General features: G+C 31.1%; 2 protein-coding genes across 2 annotated transcripts; both read right to left on the bottom strand.

Moving 5' to 3' along the window:
* Nucleotides 1-328: 328 nt before the first annotated feature.
* LOC124535628 (ATP-binding cassette sub-family B member 10, mitochondrial-like) lies at nucleotides 329-11,125 on the bottom strand. Its single transcript, XM_047111901.1, has 10 exons — nucleotides 10,681-11,125; nucleotides 10,130-10,336; nucleotides 8,843-9,045; nucleotides 8,350-8,484; nucleotides 8,041-8,187; nucleotides 7,382-7,613; nucleotides 5,806-6,083; nucleotides 5,147-5,230; nucleotides 4,173-4,334; nucleotides 329-1,485 (listed from the first exon to the last, which is right to left on the bottom strand). Exons 1-10 carry the CDS (start codon nucleotides 11,045-11,047, stop codon nucleotides 1,186-1,188), a joined length of 2,115 nt encoding a protein of 704 aa, XP_046967857.1. The 5' UTR covers nucleotides 11,048-11,125; the 3' UTR covers nucleotides 329-1,185.
* Nucleotides 11,126-16,284: 5,159 nt separating this feature from the next.
* On the bottom strand, nucleotides 16,285-21,412 carry LOC124535785 (Golgi resident protein GCP60). The gene is made up of 10 exons (XM_047112119.1): nucleotides 21,138-21,412; nucleotides 20,413-20,626; nucleotides 20,242-20,310; nucleotides 19,714-19,818; nucleotides 19,090-19,371; nucleotides 18,729-18,820; nucleotides 18,293-18,469; nucleotides 17,726-17,833; nucleotides 17,390-17,508; nucleotides 16,285-16,799 (listed from the first exon to the last, which is right to left on the bottom strand). Exons 1-10 carry the CDS (start codon nucleotides 21,280-21,282, stop codon nucleotides 16,683-16,685), a joined length of 1,428 nt encoding a protein of 475 aa, XP_046968075.1. The 5' UTR covers nucleotides 21,283-21,412; the 3' UTR covers nucleotides 16,285-16,682.
* Nucleotides 21,413-21,537: the final 125 nt, after the last annotated feature.

Genomic DNA, 21,537 nt, shown 5'->3' on the forward strand with positions numbered 1-21,537 from the left:
ACGATATTTAATGTTCTTATTAAGTTGCATTGTTCTGTGACACTTTTGACATCGTGATAAATTTGTAATCAACTAATTAAGTTTACTGTTAAATCTATTAATTTGGTTAACAAATTTTGATACAAATACAAATAGAACAATGGTGACTTACTTTGAATGAATAACTTTCTCATTTTAATTTCAATATAATTTTATACTTGTGTTTCGTCCATATTCTTACATAATTAAAAATACCTAGCGTATTTTCTTCATATACAAAGTTCACATATAAAACATAAAGTGAAATGATACAATATTTTTATGGGAAAAATGAATAAAACTCAAAATATACGATAATATCAACAACCATTTTTATTCCTCTAAATATACATTATTCCATTGCCCGCCATCACTTTAATTTTTACATAATAAACTGTCAATGCATCTATCCATTCGCTTTGAACATTTTTTATATTAATTTACATCGATATTTATTTTGCAAGATATTGTACAATTCTTCGAGACTAAACTCTAAAGTTCATCTTTGATTGCAATCATTGTTTCATCAACTAATTTAGATAATCAAACAGTGCATTCGCTACTGCGCATAATAAATTTAAATTATCAAATGCAGCAAACGATTTTATCATGTATTTACCATCACTGTCTGAGTGATTATCATTTTAAAAATTATTGAAACTCAATCAAAAAAAGTACATTTTAAACATCTTGCATTAGTTAAGATAGCTTTTTTTTTATTTTTGTTTATTCCATATAAATTATTTTAGTGTAAATACATTTACTCTTTTAACAACAAGTAAAATCTGTATTTTTTATAAATTTCGTAATGAAATTTACAACCCCTAAAGAATGTTAAATATAACAATAAATATTAAAGTCATCCAGTTATAAATAAATTAAAAAAAATTGCTTTTGTATAAATTATAAATTTAAAAAACATAACTCAAGTTACGAATTGTGGTTTACCAATCTGTGTCAAAGCGCCTATGATGAAGCAACTCTCATAACAAATAATGCTTATGCGGTCCTAAGCAATCATGACTTTTTACATTATATCAAGTATCTCTATGAAATTGCACAAAAACAATTTTAAATAGTCACAATAATATAACATATATACAAAAATATTTCGATGTATATTAGTAAAAGAGGTCCTATACCGAAAATAATTTATTTTGTTTGATATTAGCTGTTTTGTACATCTGTTGTATTTTTAGGCTGTGAATTTATAAATGCTTGGTGATTTATAAGCTCTTTGAAGTACCCGTCTGATTTTGCCATCAATTCGGTATAAGTACCCTTTTCGACGATAACGCCGTCTCCTATAACGGCTACTTCGTCAGCTGACTGTATGGTGCTTAGTCTGTGCGCTATAGTTAAGACTGTTCTATCTCTACTGATTTCCTTGAGCGCTTTATCAACTAAATATTCTGAATATGTATCTAGTGCTGAGGTAGCTTCGTCGAGTATGAGGATTTTTGGATTCTGTAAGAAAAAAAAAAGCATAAAAAATTGCTACATTATTTTGTGCGTTTAATGGACATTACGTAAATTTTCGGTTTATTTTTGAAAGTGAATGTAGTTTTTTTCTCAAATCAATTCTTAACATTATTTATAAAAAGTATGTATTTTCATTCATATTAGCTTTTATAGTTGACGATATATATCTACATTTAAAAAATATAAACGTACAAGCTTAACCCCTTAAAAACAAATTATATTTCAAAACTTTTATTTATTTATAGAAAAAAGATATAGTTGGAGAAAGTAAAATATAATTAATAAAATTAGATCAGTATATATTGTATCTTAATTATTTCTAATCATTATAATTATATACCCCAACAACAAGCTTTTTACTAACAACTACTTAATCTTCATATAAATCAAGAACACGCCTTATTTGTTGATATCGTTATAACATGAGCTTTAAATTGACTTATTGGTAAATGTAAATTTATCTGTGAGATTGTATAGAATCGATTATCCGGCTCTAGGGAAGATTTGATATTGCGTTTTCGGAAAGATAATTTTATCTTTACTTCTCGAATTCATACATGTATCACTGTTGCTATCAATCGTATTTATTAATGATATATTGATTTAAATATAAAATGACCTTTGATCTTTGATTGTATAGATTTATCATTATATTTAATTGGCAAGGGTCAATTTAATGTCATGAAAAAACTATTCTCATTTTTCCATCAAACAGGAATATAAATATTGATGTGTTCCAGTTTGAAGAACATCTAAGGTACCAAGGTTGATGGCTTATTGGCGATGAAAGGATTGATGACAACTTCGCATGAGAAAACACGATCTCTTGACATTGACTCAAACTGAATATTAGATTACTCGAAACACCTTATATCTTACTTGTCTTGTGACATTACAACAGAATTATATAAAAACTCCAATATAAAGAGGTTTGTGGCATAGTGGGCTCCATAAACGACTTTAATCGTAACCATTACTGCTTGTAGAAGTTTTCTACTTTTCTTAGAGTTTTCTTTACTATATACTTAACAAAGTGCAGGATTTTATTGTATATCCTTGCAGATTATTTGTTAAATGAGTATATTTAAACCGAGTATTCAAAGCTTTAAGTTTCACAATAATGTTGTAAGCGTATAATTAATTGATGATCAATTTGTAACAACAAGGCTTTTATGTTGATTTAATGCGTTTCGTTTATGAAACATTTCATGAATACTTATCTTACTAAAGGTCACTGATCAAAAATATTGAGATATTTATGATTGATTGAGATGCTAGTGGTATTGTTTTTTTTTTTTAATTAACATTGATCATAGACTACATAGTTAAGTATATGTATACAAATATAAAAATAACTTAGAAAAAAATAGTCCATTTAACAAAGCAATTAATATGATTCATGAGTATAACGGCCAGTCGTTAATAATAAATTAATAGTTTAAATATTTATATAATATAGACTATAATTAACATATGTATGTACCGACACACTTCTATTTATCACCGTTTTATTATATCCTTGACCTGTCTATTGAAGATAAAATCTTACTTCATCGTAACGTAAGCTGTACAATGTTGTGTCTTGGACTATTTGGACTTTGACCCATAAAAAAAATTCCACGTACAATTTATCGTTTCATAAAAAAATATAGCTCATAATACTTAGATTGCTTATCATTAGGTTACCTTGTACATGCTTCACTGAATTCAATCAATTAATCATTTATGAATAATTGCACTTTGTAATGCATATTTTCTATTGAACAATTATAAAGTACAATAAAAGAAACACGTTCGTTATTTAAATAGTAGAGTTGAAAAAAAACTGTTTAGTTATTTTATAATATCCTAATATTTTGAAACTAAGTTTTAAAACATCAATCTTTTCTTCGTTATTAAAAAACAGAAAATAACGTTTTTCAAATCGAATCAAATCAAAATATACTTTAAAGTAGACTTTTACAAGCACTTTTGACTTGGTTCTTTAACAACTATTTTAAGTGAAGCTTCCAACCACCGGTTCGGAAAGTAGATTCTACCAAAAAGAACCGGCAAGAAAATCAGTAGTCACTCTTTTTCAACGTTTAAAAATAGTGCTGTTATTTTATTACAATTATACACATATACATGTAATTTATACTGCTCGAAAGTCAACGAGTATTAATTCCACGCTTTTTTATCATCTGCTTAATCTCTTACTGAATTATATTCCTTCTTTACCAATATACTTTTTACAAATGATTTAAATTAATGAAACGGTAAAGTTAAAAATGTATGCGGAATTTTATTATAGAAACGAATACCTTGCCCCAAGAAGGAATTATTGACTTTGCGGAGGCGGAAACTTGAAGTTATAAGTTTATTCTTACTTCTTGTGTACATACAATAATTATCACTGATTTTATCAAAGTGATCAATGTTACTGTGAATATTCATAATGTTGTTGTAAATATATTGTCAGGCAACAGTGAGTATTCCTACTTTGATAAAAACATCTCGAAGAGAGTTTTTAAAAAAATATTATCATACAGAAAAATAAAATATTTTGTAAATGAAAAATGTTCTCTGACAAAACCGTGACGTAAGAGATATCGTAGACGTTTTCAGTAAATACTCATAATGAATATATGTCACGTGAGAGCGAGGGTCTCGAGTGTGGGTTGTCAGCGGACCTTGACGATGGCGCGCGCGATGGCGACGCGCTGCTTCTGTCCGCCGCTGAGCTGCGAGCCGCGCGCGCCCACCTGGCGCCGCCAGCCCTCCCCGCCCGCGGCCCCCCCGCCCGCCACCTCCTGCAGTTGCGCAGCGCGCGCCGCCACCAGCCACGCCGCCTCCTGACACACGCACACACACACACACGTCACTCACACTTCGTTACCAACTGCGTTTACAATCAGTGATGCCAACTTGACGGTTTTAGCCCAACTGCGTCTACAAACACTGATACCAACTTGGCGGATTTAGCGGGTCATTCGTTTAGGATTTGGAGGGAAAAAATTTAACAAAAGAAAATCATCAAAAATTAAACACATTTATGAGGATAATAAAAAAATATGCAAACAGACGTTAAGGAAAACTAAATTTGAAGGAAGAAAAGAAATACATCATTAAAATCGTTTAAAATCAAATTTCTGACACTTATATTTGAAACTGCCTCTGAAATAGGATTTACTTTGAAATCTTACAGGGGTTTTCAATCAATATTTAGCCTTATTCAGGAGAATTTAATTTTAAATTTAAAATTGGAATTGTTCCTAGGGGGACAATTTTTAAGTAGTTGGCATCGCTGTTTACAATTATATATATTACTGTTAAGATTTACAAAGCAAATATTAATAATCAGAACATCTTCGTTTAACAATGCAGTTCATTGATTCTACAACAGCATTTCGCATTGCACAATGTCAAAACGTGGTACGATACGACATCGTATCGAGTGTACGTCTTACTTCCACTTTTATTTTACTTCTAAAACTCCGATAATAGTTTTGTTGATGTAAAAATAGCCATTTTTAAGAAAATCCACAGTTAATATCAAAAACGTTTTTTATTTCACTTTTTTCCTATTATGATTGGAATAGAATATGACTTTTGGTCCTTACTTTTTAAACATTTTTAAAAAATAGTTTTAATATACTTATCTCACCTTTCCTTCTTCCGATGTTTCACAATCATCGAGAGCGCCATATAATATATTATCTTTTATACTTCCACTAAACAGAACTGGTTCCTGCAAGAAATAGAAAAACCATAAATATGAGTGATCGGTGAAATCTAAATCAAAATACACTTAAATAATGTAGGCTTTTAACGCTTTTGAATCGTCATTTAACAAACTATATAAAATGAAGCTATCACCAATTTTTTTTAAAAGTATCGTAGTATGGCACTATATGGGGTGTGGATTGTATTGTTGTGAACATCCACAGTGCGTTATGGGCTGGAATGCTTTAAAATTTCCATTTAATCGTAGACGTTAGTGGAATTTTGTAGGAAACCATCGCAAAAAACCAACATTGATATGCCATATTTCCAAAATAGATGCCAAGAATCGTAGAATAGAAAAAAACGTCAACAGCAAACACTATGTAACGTAGAAATATCCCTATAATAATCTTATAAACGCAACTTGGACAATTTATAGTTTACAATTAATCCAATTATATAATAAATGAAAAAATAAGTAATGTTACATTATAACGTCTAAACTTACTTACTTACTTAATTGTAATAAAGTTTTGCGCACACATGGCCAAGCGTAGGGAAAGAGGAATAGGATAGAAAGTACAAAAATAATATATTTACCTGACTAACAAATCCTATGTGACTCCTTAACCAAACTGGATCCAGGTGCCTTATATCTACTCCATCTAACAGTATCCTGCCACTGTCGGGATCGTATAGCCTTAGTATAAGAGATGCTATTGTACTCTTGCCACAGCCAGACCTTCCTACTAGAGCGACATTCTTGCCAGGTAAGAGATGTAAAGTGAGACCCTTAATCAGGGGAGCTCCAGCGTAGGAATAATTTATATTCTCCAATATAAGTTCACCCTTCGGTCTCTCTTTTGGTCTTAAGCCTCCTGAAAGCAAAAAAATATAGTTATACAACAAATAGCAACCATTTTCTTTTACAATGCGTACTGATTAACGTGAATTATAATATTATAGTATGACACAAATTAGATGTAGCATCGGAAAATGCAATGGAATGAAAATAAAACCGTTTACTGCCGATTTACACAACCAATAGAAATAGCTCCCTATCGCCCCATTCGATGCTATTCGTCGCTATAGATTCTCGCGTCAGAGAAAGCAAGTGCATGTAAATCGAGGTGTCAGATTGGCGAATATATTAGGTCATATGATATTACAAGTTATTACGTTTGTGCAAAGATCATATTTGCATGAGAAATAAATATTGATAATTTGGGAAAGCGTACTCAATTCGAATGTGATCGGTTTTACGAATTTTGCCGATGCTACATCTAAGTTGTGTCGTACTATACTTTATCAGAAAAAACTTTGTTTGATATTAAGTAGTTCTTCTAGGTAGCCTAAGTAAAAATTAAAGTGAAATCTTATTATAGAAACGAATACTTTGCCCCTGGGCACGGGATGTATTAAATTTGCAAAGTTGGGAACTGGTGTTTTTAATTTATCTTTCCTCCTAGTGTACGTTCCATACAATTATTGTCGCAGTTTCTGCTAAAGCGATCTACATTATTGTGAATATACATAATATTGTTGTAAACATATTGTGAAGCAACTGTCTGTATAATTACATTATTATAACCATACCGGAGAAAGTTTTGAGCTCGGAGATTATTACAGACCAGAAAGCCTTTATTTGTAATATGAAAAGTTTTAATGTCTGTAGCGTTACACTAAAGCAAATTGCACACACACTATGAAAGTAGGCAAAGTATTGATATTAGTTACTTGTCTAACTATTCTAACCGCGTATACTGCGGAGCCGACTCTCCTTGTCAGGGACGATAAATTACGGATTTCATTGGAATTTTTATTTACAACTTTATATTAGTAATACGTGCATTGTTCACATCGTCATAATAAGACGAAAACGTAATGTTGTCTTAAATTTTCGCGATTATTACACATTTAAATAAAACTAGTTATAACGTATTTAAATCGCGTATATTAATTATTTTTGGCATCCCGACGTTTCGAGCACTTTACAGCGTTCGTAGTCACGGGTAGACGAAAACGACTATTTATCTTTTGGTGACCCGCCTTTCTTTTAATAGACCTTTCTTTAAAATCTACGTTATGTAGTAAATAGAAAGGCGTTAATACGTTTTTATGTAGATAAATACTTGATTTTTGCGTTGTAAGTAAATAGTTGATAAATGTAAATCACCTGAAGTGGATATTTTTGGTTCCCTATCCATTATTTGCCAGAGCCTCGTTGCAGCGCCCATACCCTTATTCAATTCAGTATAGAAAGAACTTAGTCCACCAATACTAATGCCGACATATGCCGCGTATAGCAGGAAAGATGTGAGGTTTCCAACGGTCATCTGTTCTGCAGCCACCATCCCACCACCATAGTAAAGCACCAAGATTATTATAGTGTTGCCAGATAAACCCGTCTGTAAATATAAAATTAATTAAATTAGTTTTATTACAAAAAATCTACTGTACATTCTGTCTTTTCCGTTTTAACATAAATATTCTGGGCTATATAAATAACTTATATAGTCCAGAATAAACTACTCCTGTAGTACATTGTTGTCTTAGTGCCAAACAGATAAGTAGTAGCATAAAATATATTATACAAATATATTTTTGTGCAAAGATCTATTAACATTATGTCCAAAAAATAAAATGTTGAAACAAAATATTTTATTAGCTTAAAGTATACCCAATATTCATTGTATTAAAAAAAGACATGCAGGTTTTTGACTCTTCTTGTTTCTCAAAGATGTTCCATAGAGTGTAATTCACAAAAGAAACAGATTAACAAAGTACTGTTCTGTATTGATTGGTAGACAAATTACTAAAAGAGAATATTCTCACCAAGCCATAGAAACTTCCAACAGCTAAGGACTCCTTGTAGGCGAGTTGAAGTAAAGTTTCAATTCGTTGAGCATATGATTCACATTCTTTCTTTTCTTTGCTAAATGCTTTCACGGTTTTGATGTTAGAAATCTTCTCTTCAGCAAGCTGTAACCATTCGTATTATCATATTACAACTAAATATTACATTATCATAGAAATATGACAATGCTTATAAGACTTATTATAAATGTGGCAAGGAAATTAGATTCTTATAAAATATCCAAGGATAACTAAAAAGGCAAACATTGCCGCATAGTTAGTACCTACCTCACTAGTTTCTGCTAGTGCATCTTGAAGTTGCCTAGTGATGCCTCGAACGAATCTACCATAGATAACAGCAAGCATCGATACTGGCGGAACTACGCATAACCCTATCAAAGCTAGGGATGGTGACATGTAGAACTGAAGAAAAAACAATATTAGTAAGAAAACTGCTGAAAAATATATATAATATATAAAAAAAAATCAATTCAAATAATATCAAATAGTTTTATAATATTAATAATAATTAACAAATTAATAGTATTTATATAATAATGTTTGTTTTGTTATTAAGTATGATTCAAGCAGGATTTTCGCTAGAACGAATAACATGTTTGATCAGAATTGTTTCCATCCGATTTCTTTACATACAGGAAAAAAATAATTACAGTACTTTGATGCATGCTCATTTAATAATACTGTTTAAAGAATACTATCAAAGATAAGGTCTTATTAAGTTTTGATAGATAAATACATGAACAAATAATTTAATATTTACCATCATCCCTGTCCCTGCTCCCACCATGAAGAGCGACCGTAGACCATCACTAACATTTGAACTAAGATTTCGACCAACTAATTGTGTGTCTGCTGATAGTCTATTCACAAGCTCGCCGGTTGATGTTCTACCAAACCATGCTGGTTCTTGCCGCATAATTGACGAAAAAACTTTTTTTCGAAGTGACTGTGTCATCCTTTGCCCTGAAACATTATTTCTTTTAGGGTTACAAATTTTAAATAATAGATTAATAATAGCAATTCTATCAAATGTAGATATTTAAAATTTACTAATCATTTAAGACTTTGTGTCTTATTTATTTTTCTTTCATACAAATATGAATTTGAATTGTTATGTCTATCTAATCATTGATACTGGTATTGTGTAATGACCCATAAAAAAATGTTGACTGTTGTTTGTGACTTGTTATCCATTCAAAATACACTAGCTCAAGCATTAGCTGACACACAATTTCAAATAATATTTAAAACATAAAAAGACAAGTCTCAGTAATTGATAAACAAGTTGATAAAAGTGTTATTATAAGTAATTTAGAAAGAAATAATTTGAATAGCAAAATAATAATCCTTGATAAAATGCATAGCATTAAAATACATATTCTGTAACAAATACATTTTGTGACATATATTTTAAGTTTAATTTTGTGAATAATAGTCATGAACTGTTTTATTACTCAACAAATTAAAGTGTTCAAACATTAAATTATATTTTTATTTTGTTTAATAACCCATTCATTCATTGTTTTTTTAATATATATACATGACATTCAATATCAACATTATAAGATAACATATAAGTTTACTTATTTTTCTCAGTAAACAATGATGTATTATGATATTCAACGGTTTTATTAAACTTTTACTACAAAATTTACTTATCACACAAGAAATTAAAGATACTATGTAAATGTAAACAGGTAATAAACACTATAGGTATATTATATTATTAACATTTTTCCAATAACTCTGATTATTTAACTGATAATGTTCATTTTCATAATAACAGTTTATATACTTTTTTGCATCTTTTTTTATAAATGATGCAAATTACTAAAGATAATTAAGCTTTTTGTGAGGTATAAGAGATAACTGTTACTGGAAAGATTTTGTCAGAATTCATTGATATACAACTTGCATATAGTGATCTTAGATCTAAAGAGGAATTTTAAAACATGTTTTAGTTGTACAAAGTAAGATAACAAAATCATATTTAATTCATTAAAACTATATCTCTTATGTATTGTATGAGAATTATACCATATTTTACCAGATATTGACATCAAGTACACTCGGCCGAAGTTGCAAAGGCCACCGAGGAGAAAAACTCCACAAAGCACCAAGCATAATTCATCAAGCTTTTCTCTAGCAGTCACTAGATCATTTGTGCCACTGTATATTATATCCAGCACCATACCTAATGAGAATGGCACGGCCATTGTAACACTAGATGATATAAATAATAAACCAATAGCACCTGAAAAAGAACAATAAAAATTAAATTTAATTATTTATTTTCAAACAAGTGTTCTAATGGTCATGAATACTTTCGTTTATTGGTATTACTAAAAAAATTAAACTTTTTTTTGAAAAATAAATTAAAATCTAAACAACTATTTGTATGAATGGTATTTCTAATAATAACAAAGGAAGGTCATCAAAACTATCTAAAGATTTCATACAAGTTAACAGAAAAATACAATGTTTCACAAAGTTGATTGTAATCTATAAATAAAGTATTATTATTGTACTTCACAGTCCTGTCTTGCTTTGTAATTTTTAAAGATGATATTGAACATTCCTATTAAAAAGAACGCTTACCAGTAAGGGTCCATTTTTCTGGCTCTGCCAAAGATAAAAGTCTTTTTAACTCCGATGGCTTTAACTTCACATTTATCTTTTTTGAAGTCGCTATCTCCGTATTATCTTTGATGGTTTCGACGCGTCCATTTTTCTTTTGAGTGTCCACCTGGCTAGAGTAGTATTTTAACTTTAGTAAAAATCTATTATTCCCGTGTAATAAACTTCTTTCATTGTTATTTCGTAATGCTTGAACTTTGTGACTAGAATATAACTTAAATCCGCATTGTTTACAGGAATGGGCTTGAAGTGTTAAATTAAATAATATATTTCTCTGTCTGCTACATAATTTACTATACAAATTTTTACAAATATATCTTTGTAACATTTTATTAAATTTAAAACTTCCAGTCAAAAGAAAAATAAAACGTAACTGTCATCACATTGACATCTCACAATACAATAAAATATTTGCTTTCATATTGACAGTTGACGTATGTGTCAAGTATCGAGTGTTGTACACTTTTCGAACTTTTTTGTAACTTTTGAAGCAATCAATTAAACTTATCATATGTTGTTGAAGTTGAGTACTAAATTCTAAAATCATGAAAATTGTTATTTTTTAATAGTTATTTGAATTTGCTCTAATGACTCGAGCTGAACGCGCAGCATCGCCCGTTTCAAACACAGTTTTTGACAAATATCCCAGGGCATTCGAGGGGGGTTCGAGCATTTCCTGGGTGTCCAGATTTCTTTAAATATTATTATGATTATATCCTAATGTAAAGTAAGTACCACCGCTTATCAACATCAACATTATCAACAACACCCGGTTGCAGGTTCATTGCCGACCTTTGGAATGAGTATGCTTTCTTTTTGAAGGTCCCCAAGTCGTATTAGTTCGGAAAACCACCGACCGACTGGCGAATAGACTTATCTAGGGTTGGCCATCTCCATCATTGCTATGAAAGACGGATTAATTTGTGAGATAGAAGTATAATAGTTTCACACCAGCTGCATCACCTTTTTTTATAATGCAGAGATTCAAAAATACGAGGTATGAACTTTAATCTCTTTGCAGTCCACCACGGGCTTGAGACTGCCAAGCCGCCTGAGAAGAGATACACGAGATAAAAATTGGCAAATCAACAGATGAAGCGTACTTGTCGTATTCCGGACATTTACTCAAGCACAACTTCAAAACTCATGACAAAACAAGGTTCTGGTCTCTGTCTTATTAATTGCCAGCTCCTGCGGTATCTAGAGGAGAACCAGCTGATTAGCGACCGCCAGTACGGTTTCCATCGGGGTCGGTCGGCCGGTGATCTTCTAGTTTACCTTACTCATAGATGGGCCGAAGCAGTTGAGAGCAAGGGTGAGGCATTAGCAGACAGCTTGGACATAGCGAAGGCCTTCGATCGCGTGTGGCACAAAGCGCTTCTTTCGAAGCTGCCTTCCTATGGGCTTCCCGGGAAATTATGCAATTGGATTACCAGCTTTTTGGCAGATCGGAGCATCAAGGTTGTTGTCGACGGTGCATGATCTGACTTATAATTCGTCAATGCTGGTGTTACACAAGGCTGCGTTCTATCACCCACTCTGTTTCTTCTGCATATCAATGATTTGTTGCAAATCAGGAACATTCACTGGCTATGCAGACGACAGTACCGTTGACATCTTATACACCGGCAGCGCTAATATTTCTCGGGAAAGCGTCGAAGAAAACCGGAAAAAACTTGTGTCTGAAATCAAGTCTTCGTTAAACGAAGTCTCGAACTGGGGCCGGCTAAATTTAGTCCATTTCAACCCCAAAAAGACAGACTCCAAGACTTATGTACTTGGAGGTACCTAAGTTTTCAGTAATGTGGTGCTTATTGGATTTGGATTTGAAGGAGATTATATATATGCCTCCATCTATAAGTTACGTAATGGTGTTCTGGGCTATTTCAACACCAAAATCACATCAACCCTAACTGAAATTCACTGGCCGTTGCGGGCCAGTTATCCCCTGAGCACTTTTAATCACCGTTATTAATAGGTTGGGGAAAAAGTTTCTTCGTATTTTATATGAAAATTCAAAAAGTTTTTTTTATAGTTTATTTACATTTGACTAAAGTATGTAGGTGCCATTTTGTTCCATAACTTTTTGCCATCTTGTTGGTAGTGACATGATCCCATTGCTGTAAAAATTTTGGGGCTTCTGATCGAAAAACTGCGACAAGTGGTTTTGACAGTCCTCTCGTGATGTTAACCTGACACTGCCTAAGGAATTCTGCAGAGACCGAAAAAGATGAAAATCTGAAGGTGCAAGGTCAGGACTATACGGCCGATGCATTAATACCTCCCAGCCAAACTCTCGTAATTTTTGTTGAGTGGCTAAAGATGTGTGAGGTCTAGCGTTGTCATGGTGAAAAACCACACCCCTTCTGTTGATCAATTCTGGCCGCTTTCTCTCAATTTCTTGCTTCAAACTCATCAATTGTTCGCAATACAGTTCTGAATCGATGGTCCTGCCGGGCGGTAACAGCTCATAATTAATGATGCCCTTCCAATCCCACCATACACACAGCATTACCTTGTTACGAGTTAATCCGGGTTTTGCCACAGTCTGTGAAGCTTGACCGGCCTTTGACCACGATCTTTTTCGCACGTTCTTGTCGTATGTGATCCACTTTTCATCACCAGTTATCAGCTTCTTCAAAAATGGTTCGGTTTCATTACGTCGTAATAAAGAATGACAAATGAGTACACGGTTCATTAGGTTTCTCTCAGTGAGTTCATGAGGCACCCATATATCGAGCTTTTTTGTGTACCCAGCTTTATTCAAATGAGTCAAAACCGTTTTGTGGTCAATTGCCAGTTCTTCAGCTACATCGTAACTACTAATATGCCGATCTTGCTCCACTTTTTCAAAAATAGCATCAATTTTGTCCGTAACATGGCGACCAGAGCGAGATGCATCTTTGATATCAAAATTTCCGGCTTGAAAACGCTTAAACCAAACTTGCGCTACTCTCACAGATACTGCATTAGGTCCATAAACATCACAAATTTTTTTCGCGGCTTGAGTTGCATTTTTACCTTTTTTATAGTAAAATTTTAAAATGTATCGAATTTCTTCTTTACATTCACTCATTTTAACAACAACAAAAACAAATGAAAATCACACAAATTCCTAATTTGAATTTGGAATTGCCTTCTTTAAAATTAAAACTTTTTAATGATACCAAAACCAGCCAAATACAAATGTGTTGGAATAATACAAACACTCTCCTCACAATCAATACTTTATATCTCCTGAAGTGGTTTACGATCCTTCCAATTCGACGATTAAAGTAAGAATGACCATTTCTAGGCTTACTCCTAGTATTTAATGTTTACACGCCCCTCCTTCGACTGTAGCAACATCCGGTTACGATCCATTTTAAAAAACAATTTAGTCAAAACCGGATGTTGACAATCAACGCAAATTGTAACAACTATTTAAATCGAATTATTTATGCTGATAATACTTTAATACATTAAAACAATAAAATATGATCATATTAAAATAAATATGCTAACAAATGGTATAGCCAAAGAGATTTTATTACAAGTTCATACATACTATAAGCGAAAAGACTTTTACCCCAACCTAATATTAATGTTTGTATCAGCATTTGTAGCACTGGCTGAAACCCACACTACAAAGCTCTGAATATTACATCTAACAACTCTGCTGCCAAGTCCAACAACAAAGTTCGAAGATGGCTCGTTTCAACCGCAATAGACGCCTTAGGTCTAGCCACGAGTATAGACAGCTAGTTAGCTCTTTATACTCGTGGCAGTAAAGTATTGTAGGTCCTGGCCAAATCGATAGAGATTAACTTCCGTCATCCACCGCTGCTAAAATCCGTTACTTTTCTGTTACACTTAAGGGCCAAGAGACCCGTCTCTTGCCTTAACTGTAATAGCTATGCAATATGGTCAAAACGTATCTCACAATGGAGCAATTTCTGACTTTATATCAAGGCCATGTTAGATTATGCATAGAGTACTACATCCATTTATAGGACGTCTTTGCTAAGTACCAGCTTTGTCTTAAGTCGATCGTCGTGGTAGATGGCTCATTGGCAACCAGGCTCTGGTCAATCCAAAACTCCAAAGCTTCTACAGGATAAATGTTGGAGGTATTGCTCAGTGATTACTTAAATTGGTTCACCCTTCACCTTAAAACTGCAGCGAGGTATCGAAAAGATATGCACCGGAATGTTATTGACGTAGGTACTTTAAAACACGTTCGAAATAACCTTCGTAACCTTTCGTATTACTAACCACCTACAAGTCTAGAGTAATATGCATTACTAGGTAAGCGCGCTCCATTTTAAGCTATATCATCTACAACTTTGCATAAGGTGTGATAACAATTAAGCGCTAGCTTATACATTTAATACTTTCTTGAGATTTATGCCCACAGAGGACAAGACTCTTATCTCATGACAGAATATGTTTTAAAGTATCGAAGAATTAATTTTATTTATTTATAAAAATAGTATTTGTGAAATAAAATAAATATATTTTTGACCTCTTTTTAGAATGTTCATAAAGTTATGTCGGTATGTTCATCATTATCCTTATTGCCCTTACATAATTAGACTGACGAACCGTCATACCGGTACAAATGACCTAATATTTTGTGTTGATGACACAAAATATTAGGTCATCTCCCGGTCTAATACTGCTCCCACTTTGGTAAATTTAGAAAATAGATGTCAAGTTAGTCAAGATATCTGACATGGTTTTAATATTCATAAAATAATATGTTGGCATATCAATGAAAAACCAAATATAAAACGAAACAAATCAGTAACTAACAACCTTCAATAATTATTGAATCATGAAAAAAAGCGTGCATGTGCAACATTGCTTCCGTATCTTCAAAAGGATCATAGTTGAAAAACATACAAAATTATTTACGTTTCGTTTCAACTTTTTAGGTATGAAGTAATAAAAAAGGAACAAGTTTTTTATAAACATGAATCTAATATATTTCTCTTACAAATACTATAAATAGGTACTGACATAAAATAATGTTACTACTCACAGTTATTTCATACAACAATAAATAATAATATTATAAATGCTGTGTTTAATACTAAATATATTAAAATTTAACCCATTTTTATAAATATTTTTTAAACATTTATTTTTTATCTACACAGTGATCATAGACACCATGTACAATTTAAAGTGTGCTCATTTGGATTTTGTACATAGAGATAGTTTTAATATAATTTGATTTGTATAGACGAAATAAAATTATTTAGTACGTATATATTATAAATAATTTAACATTAAAGGATGCAGACTATCTTGTAGAAGTAAAATAGAGTTACGTGACTTGCAATCAAACAGGAAATATCTTATGTATTACTTTTATAAGTAAAAGACAAAAATTCATCTGCACTATTGTTTCCTAAAAAATATTGTAATTAAGTACATAATAATAAGTGTTATTGGCACAAATCCATTTTTAATATATATATATGGCAATTTATTCATAAAGTATGTATTATAAAAAAAAACGATTACTAGTAGTGTAAGAATGAATGATTTGCATTGTTTTTAATTTTAATTTAAAATAAATACAATAATAAAAACTACAAATAAAGCTATGTCACTATATAAATGATTTAGAATGTGAATTATTTTTATTAACTACTTTTCATCAATAATATATGTAATTGCACAATCCAAACATGCAAGCACATGTATCTGTTACATTCATAATACTATTAATTATTTTTATTTAGTAAATATTTCATACTTCTATAATATTTCATAATAATTTGTCATGTATCTATAAAATATTAGGATTTTATTGAATTGAAATAATTTTAATAAAGTTTATAATATACCATACAATTAAAAAAATTAAAATGAATAAATAACTATATTTTGGTTGAAATAAAATTCATTAAAATTATCAATTCAATTATTATATTATATATTATACTGTATTTAGTATATAAAATAACATTGAATTACTGTGTGTAGTAGACTTTATAATATAAAGTTTTAGATCGCCATAGGCTATATGTGTTATCGAATTTTAATAAATAAACGCCCTCTCCGGGATAAGTATGAGAGCCAGCATACACCTGAAATAACAATAATTCAACTTTAGGGAAAGAGAATACATTCTATATTGTATTAAGCATTCTGCGAGCAGAGTTATATAAATTTAAACATTGGTACAGTTCATAAAGAGGAATTCAAAGGGCTAAAGTGTATATATAATATACATAACAAATTCCGTATATTCAATTAAATATACTGATATAAAGATTGTAACATTTTTGAGAAATGTAGTTTTTATTGCAATAATAGCAAAGTGATGTCACACATTGAATAGAAAACAATTCATACATCTTATACTTCCATGATGTCATGTCTCAATTATGTTATTAATAAAATACGGTCGAATTTAAATCAATAGGCGACCACAAGATATAATAATTTTAAGGCCTCCTTATAGTGTAACAACTATTATCTTGGTAGGACTTCTAGTAAAATTAAAATAAAGTAAAGTAAAAAATATTTATATTCAACAACTTGCTGGAATTCTTTTGTTATGGTGGAATTTCGATTATGAAATACGGAAAGGTAAGGAGTCTAATAATATGCTGTTGATAAAAATAGAACAAATACGTGATATGAGCTTCCTTGGATGATTAATGGGTGTTATTACCTCCATGTGGCAGTCTCGCCTATATATTGGCACGACGAGATTGACCATCGGCCGATGACTGTTGAGAACGCGCCTCTCACCGCCTACTTCTGGGTCATTGTTTCCGTAAATTGTGTATTCTACGAAAAACACAAAGAATTTTATGGAGAATTTACATAGCAGAACAACTCTTATATATGAAGAAAAAGAATTCCTATTATGTAAGTAATTTAATGACAAGGACGATAAGGCTCTTGCCTTATATATTTGTCTCATATAACTATAAACCCTTAAAATTATAGTGACTATGTTGTAATTTTCTCTATTATAATAATTATAAGTTATGATGAAATTTACCTTCATCATATGTATCATCATCTGCATCATCCTCATCATCACTCTCAGCTACATGCACCGTCACTTCGGATGTTGGTGATTTGCTCCATTCAAAGAATAGCCCAAAACCTATAAAACCAATTCAGAAATTTACTTATTTTGTAAAATATATCAACACACAATGATGAATGATGATATTGTAAACTATTAATCCTCTTAATCTTAATCGAAATAAGAGACATAGGATGATATGAAAATTTTAAAGCAAAACATTTTTTTTTTCAACATTTTGGTTCAAACCCAAGCAAGCACCGCTGATTCAAGTGCTTAATTTGTCTTTATAATTCATCTCGTGCTCAGCGGTCAACGAAAACATCGTGAGGAAACCTGCATGTGACAAATTTCATAGTAATTCTGCCACATATTTCACCAACCCGCATTGGAACAGCATGGTGGAATATGTTCCAAACCTCCTCAAAGGGAGAGGAGGCCTTTAGCCCAGCAGTGGGAATTTACAGGCTGTTGTTGTAGACAAATTTTTGATTCATTACCTAATTTTGAATATTAGTATTATTAAAAAGTTGAGACCTATATCATAGTTGTCTGTAGCGAATTCCCAACATATGCAACGTGCACGCTGGTGCGTCGGCACCCTAATGGTGACGGTCTCGCCGTGCCCCACAGTGAGCATGCCGCCACCAGCTCGCGCTGATTCCTTAAACTGCACTATATCTTCACGGGTCCACATACGGGCCTCTTCTACTCCTGGAAGAACATTCTATTGATTAGAATGAAAGATAAATTATTTTTTTAGTAATATATCTTTTTAAGTAATATAGTGATTAAGATTTTCGATCAGTGTTTCATGTTGCATATATTCAATCACATTTGACTACACAAAATTATGACACTAAATTACCTTAAACCATCTTGCAACTGCTTCCAGATCTCAAATATATTATTAATAAGCGAAAATGAAGCATACTCATTCCTCATTTTTTTTAGTAAAAACTAGATTACTAACCATCTCCATCAGTTTCTTCGTCTTCCTCTTCTGCTTCTTCTCGGGATTCTTCATTGTACTCCATTTCATTCTTCTCAGACGTCTGTAATGATCTGAAAATTTTTATAAAATTTTGTTTTTTTCAATGATTCCTCCAAACTATAATGATGTCACTATTGTCATATACTGACTGTTGTCAGAGTACAAACAGTACATAGTTGAAGATCTAATTGTTAGTAATTAGTGCATTACGTTGAGACACTTCCACGGCTCTGTTTTAAACTACATAGCATACTTGTGAAAAAATATTATAAATTATTGAAATATTATAAATACAAACAGAAATTGGTAATATTTATTTTTTAAATAGAAAAATACTCACTTGTTATCTGTGAGACCTTCATCGCTGTCATTCAAAATGTGTTCTTTTGTGCAATCCTCTTTTTCAATTTGATCGTCATTATCAGACTCTTCTTTATAGTTTAGGTTAGAATTAGCAAGACGTTGATCCACCGCCAGTTGCTGTATATACTGTTGGTAGTGTTGATCTTGTAATTGTCTTATAAGTATTGCTTGCTGATCAAAGTTACCTGGAAACTGCTGTTGTGCATACTGAAGAAATTGGTCATAGGTTTGTGCATTCAGTGCATCTTTAATTCTTTGCCTGCAAAATATCATAATAATAATATTAGCATATAAAGTAAAGTAACAGTCTGTATATTTTCCACTGCTGTGATAAGGCCTCCTCTTCCATTACGGAGAGGGTTTGGAACATATTCCACCACGCTGTTCCAATACGGGTTTGGTGGAATGCAGATGTGGCAGAATTTCAATGATATTAGACACATGCAGGTTTCCTCACAATGTTTTCCTTCACCGCCGAGCATGAGATGAATTATAATTATATTATTGCTTCTTTTTATACATAATATAAATTATATCTACTACAAAATATTATAATATACAAAAAGAAATACAAATAATAAATTATTTAAAATACACATACACTTGCTGTTCTTCTGATAATTTAGTACTTTCTTGTTTTTGTTTTTCTAACATTATTCTATTCTGCAATTCCATATGTGCTTTTTCATCTTCTGTTTTCTTTAATCTATCAAAATATAAATTATATAATAATCACATATATTGCAATAACAAATTATACAATACACATTTATTTTAAAAAAATCATATCAAATAGCATAGACATGTATCCTTATGCTTCTTTATGTACCCTAACACATTAATGCAAGATTTTGATGTAATATATAATAAATATATAATATATTAAAAAAATAAGTTAGTACCAGCAACTCGAACCAAATTATTTTTTAAACCTTAATTGCTAGTTGTATTTAATAATACCATACAAAATAAGGAAAAAAGTCAATCTGCTTATTACTTTTATTATAATAAAGGAAATACTAAATATACTTATAAATCAATATAAGAATAAATATTAATGATTTAATTTTATATATTCAGAAATTGTTTTATAGGATAAATTGCAAAGTACATAGCTTGGATTACTTACTCTCTCTGCTTTTTATCTTCAACATCCTTTTGAATTGCTTCTAAAAATGGCTTAAACATAGGACACAACCTGGAAATATATATAATTTAAGTTAATTTATGACTATATTATGTAATATTTAATAACTTTTTAAATATAGGTTCAACATGATATTCTAACAAATGGAGGTACCTATCTAGAGTATGTATAAATCCTGCCATAGCTTGGACTTGAGACATTTGACCTAGGGCTTGCCATGCTGATCTTCTATCTCTTCCTATAACATCGAGCACTCCCAGAGGTGGTGCCGAGTTTACATCTAAAGGTCCATGTGCTGTTTGTTGAGTGTATGCAACCAACTTCAATCTATCTTCGTAACTTAGGTGAATGGCTTTTCCCTCTTTGTCTAAAATATTGAAAAAATATTTTTACTTGAATCATTGCATCCATATCCAGGAAGGAATATATAGGCATCCATTTAATGTTAAAGCTTTGTTATAAATGTAAAATTCTTTGTTTTCAAAGTAATAAATCTAAATACAAATCTATAATTTTTTTTTCTCAGCATTTTATTATTTATTTAAGTTTAATATTCCTTTTTCTTAATCACTCCAAAAAAACACATTAAGATTTTATATAATAGCTTTTATATATTATGAATATTAAAAAACGGATTTCTATGGTTTTTATTTATGCATATATAAAACAAAAATCTTAAATAACATCTGCGTAGCGTAAAGTTTTGTTCGAAAACTCTATTCAATAGTCAACAATTACCTATGTATCTAAAACTATATAAAACTGTTTTATATGTATAGATATTATAAAACTACTGATGGTAAAACACTATAATATAAATATGTTGGTGCTGCATTTCAGCTTTAGATAATATTTAGTGTGTAAATTCAATATCTTACCTTTATAAAAAGAGAGTCCATGTTTATAAACTTCTCTCAATGGCAATCCCCATTTACGTTCTTCGCTTTCTATAATACCTTGGTCAGTTTCTAAGGGTACTTTTACTGGGTTCACTTTTTGATTACCTTCACTTCTATTTGCCATTATATTGGTGTTAATTATGTTCTAAATTATTTCCAGAAATCGATTTTTACTTTTCTATCTTGATTTATGACTATCATTGGTGGCACAAATCGTTTTGCCGTATTATCAAAATTTACTTGACAACTTCACAATTTGTCACTTGACGTCTTAGACTTATTTATCTATGGCATTAAATTTTAACCATTTTTTATAAACATTAAAAATTTATAAAAAATAATCTTAATATAGGTAATTCATACGATATGCTATTATTAT

The sequence above is a fragment of the Vanessa cardui genome, chromosome 15 (assembly GCF_905220365.1).
Source record: "Vanessa cardui chromosome 15, ilVanCard2.1, whole genome shotgun sequence".
Classification (NCBI taxonomy): Eukaryota; Metazoa; Arthropoda; class Insecta; order Lepidoptera; family Nymphalidae; genus Vanessa; species Vanessa cardui.

Coding starts and splice junctions, on each gene's coding strand:
- LOC124535628 (XM_047111901.1), bottom strand. CDS start 11,047: ATGTTACAAAGATATATTTGTAAAAATTTGTATAGTAAATTATGTAGC. Junction 7,614..8,040: donor TTGGAAGTTTCTATGGCTTG/GTGAGAATATTC, acceptor TTATATTTACAG/ACGGGTTTATCTGGCAACAC. Junction 4,335..5,146: donor AAACATCGGAAGAAGGAAAG/GTGAGATAAGTA, acceptor TGCGTGTGTCAG/GAGGCGGCGTGGCTGGTGGC.
- LOC124535785 (XM_047112119.1), bottom strand. CDS start 21,282: ATGGCAAATAGAAGTGAAGGTAATCAAAAAGTGAACCCAGTAAAAGTA. Junction 20,311..20,412: donor TTTATACATACTCTAGATAG/GTACCTCCATTT, acceptor ATATATTTCCAG/GTTGTGTCCTATGTTTAAGC. Junction 17,509..17,725: donor TGATGATACATATGATGAAG/GTAAATTTCATC, acceptor TGTTTTTCGTAG/AATACACAATTTACGGAAAC.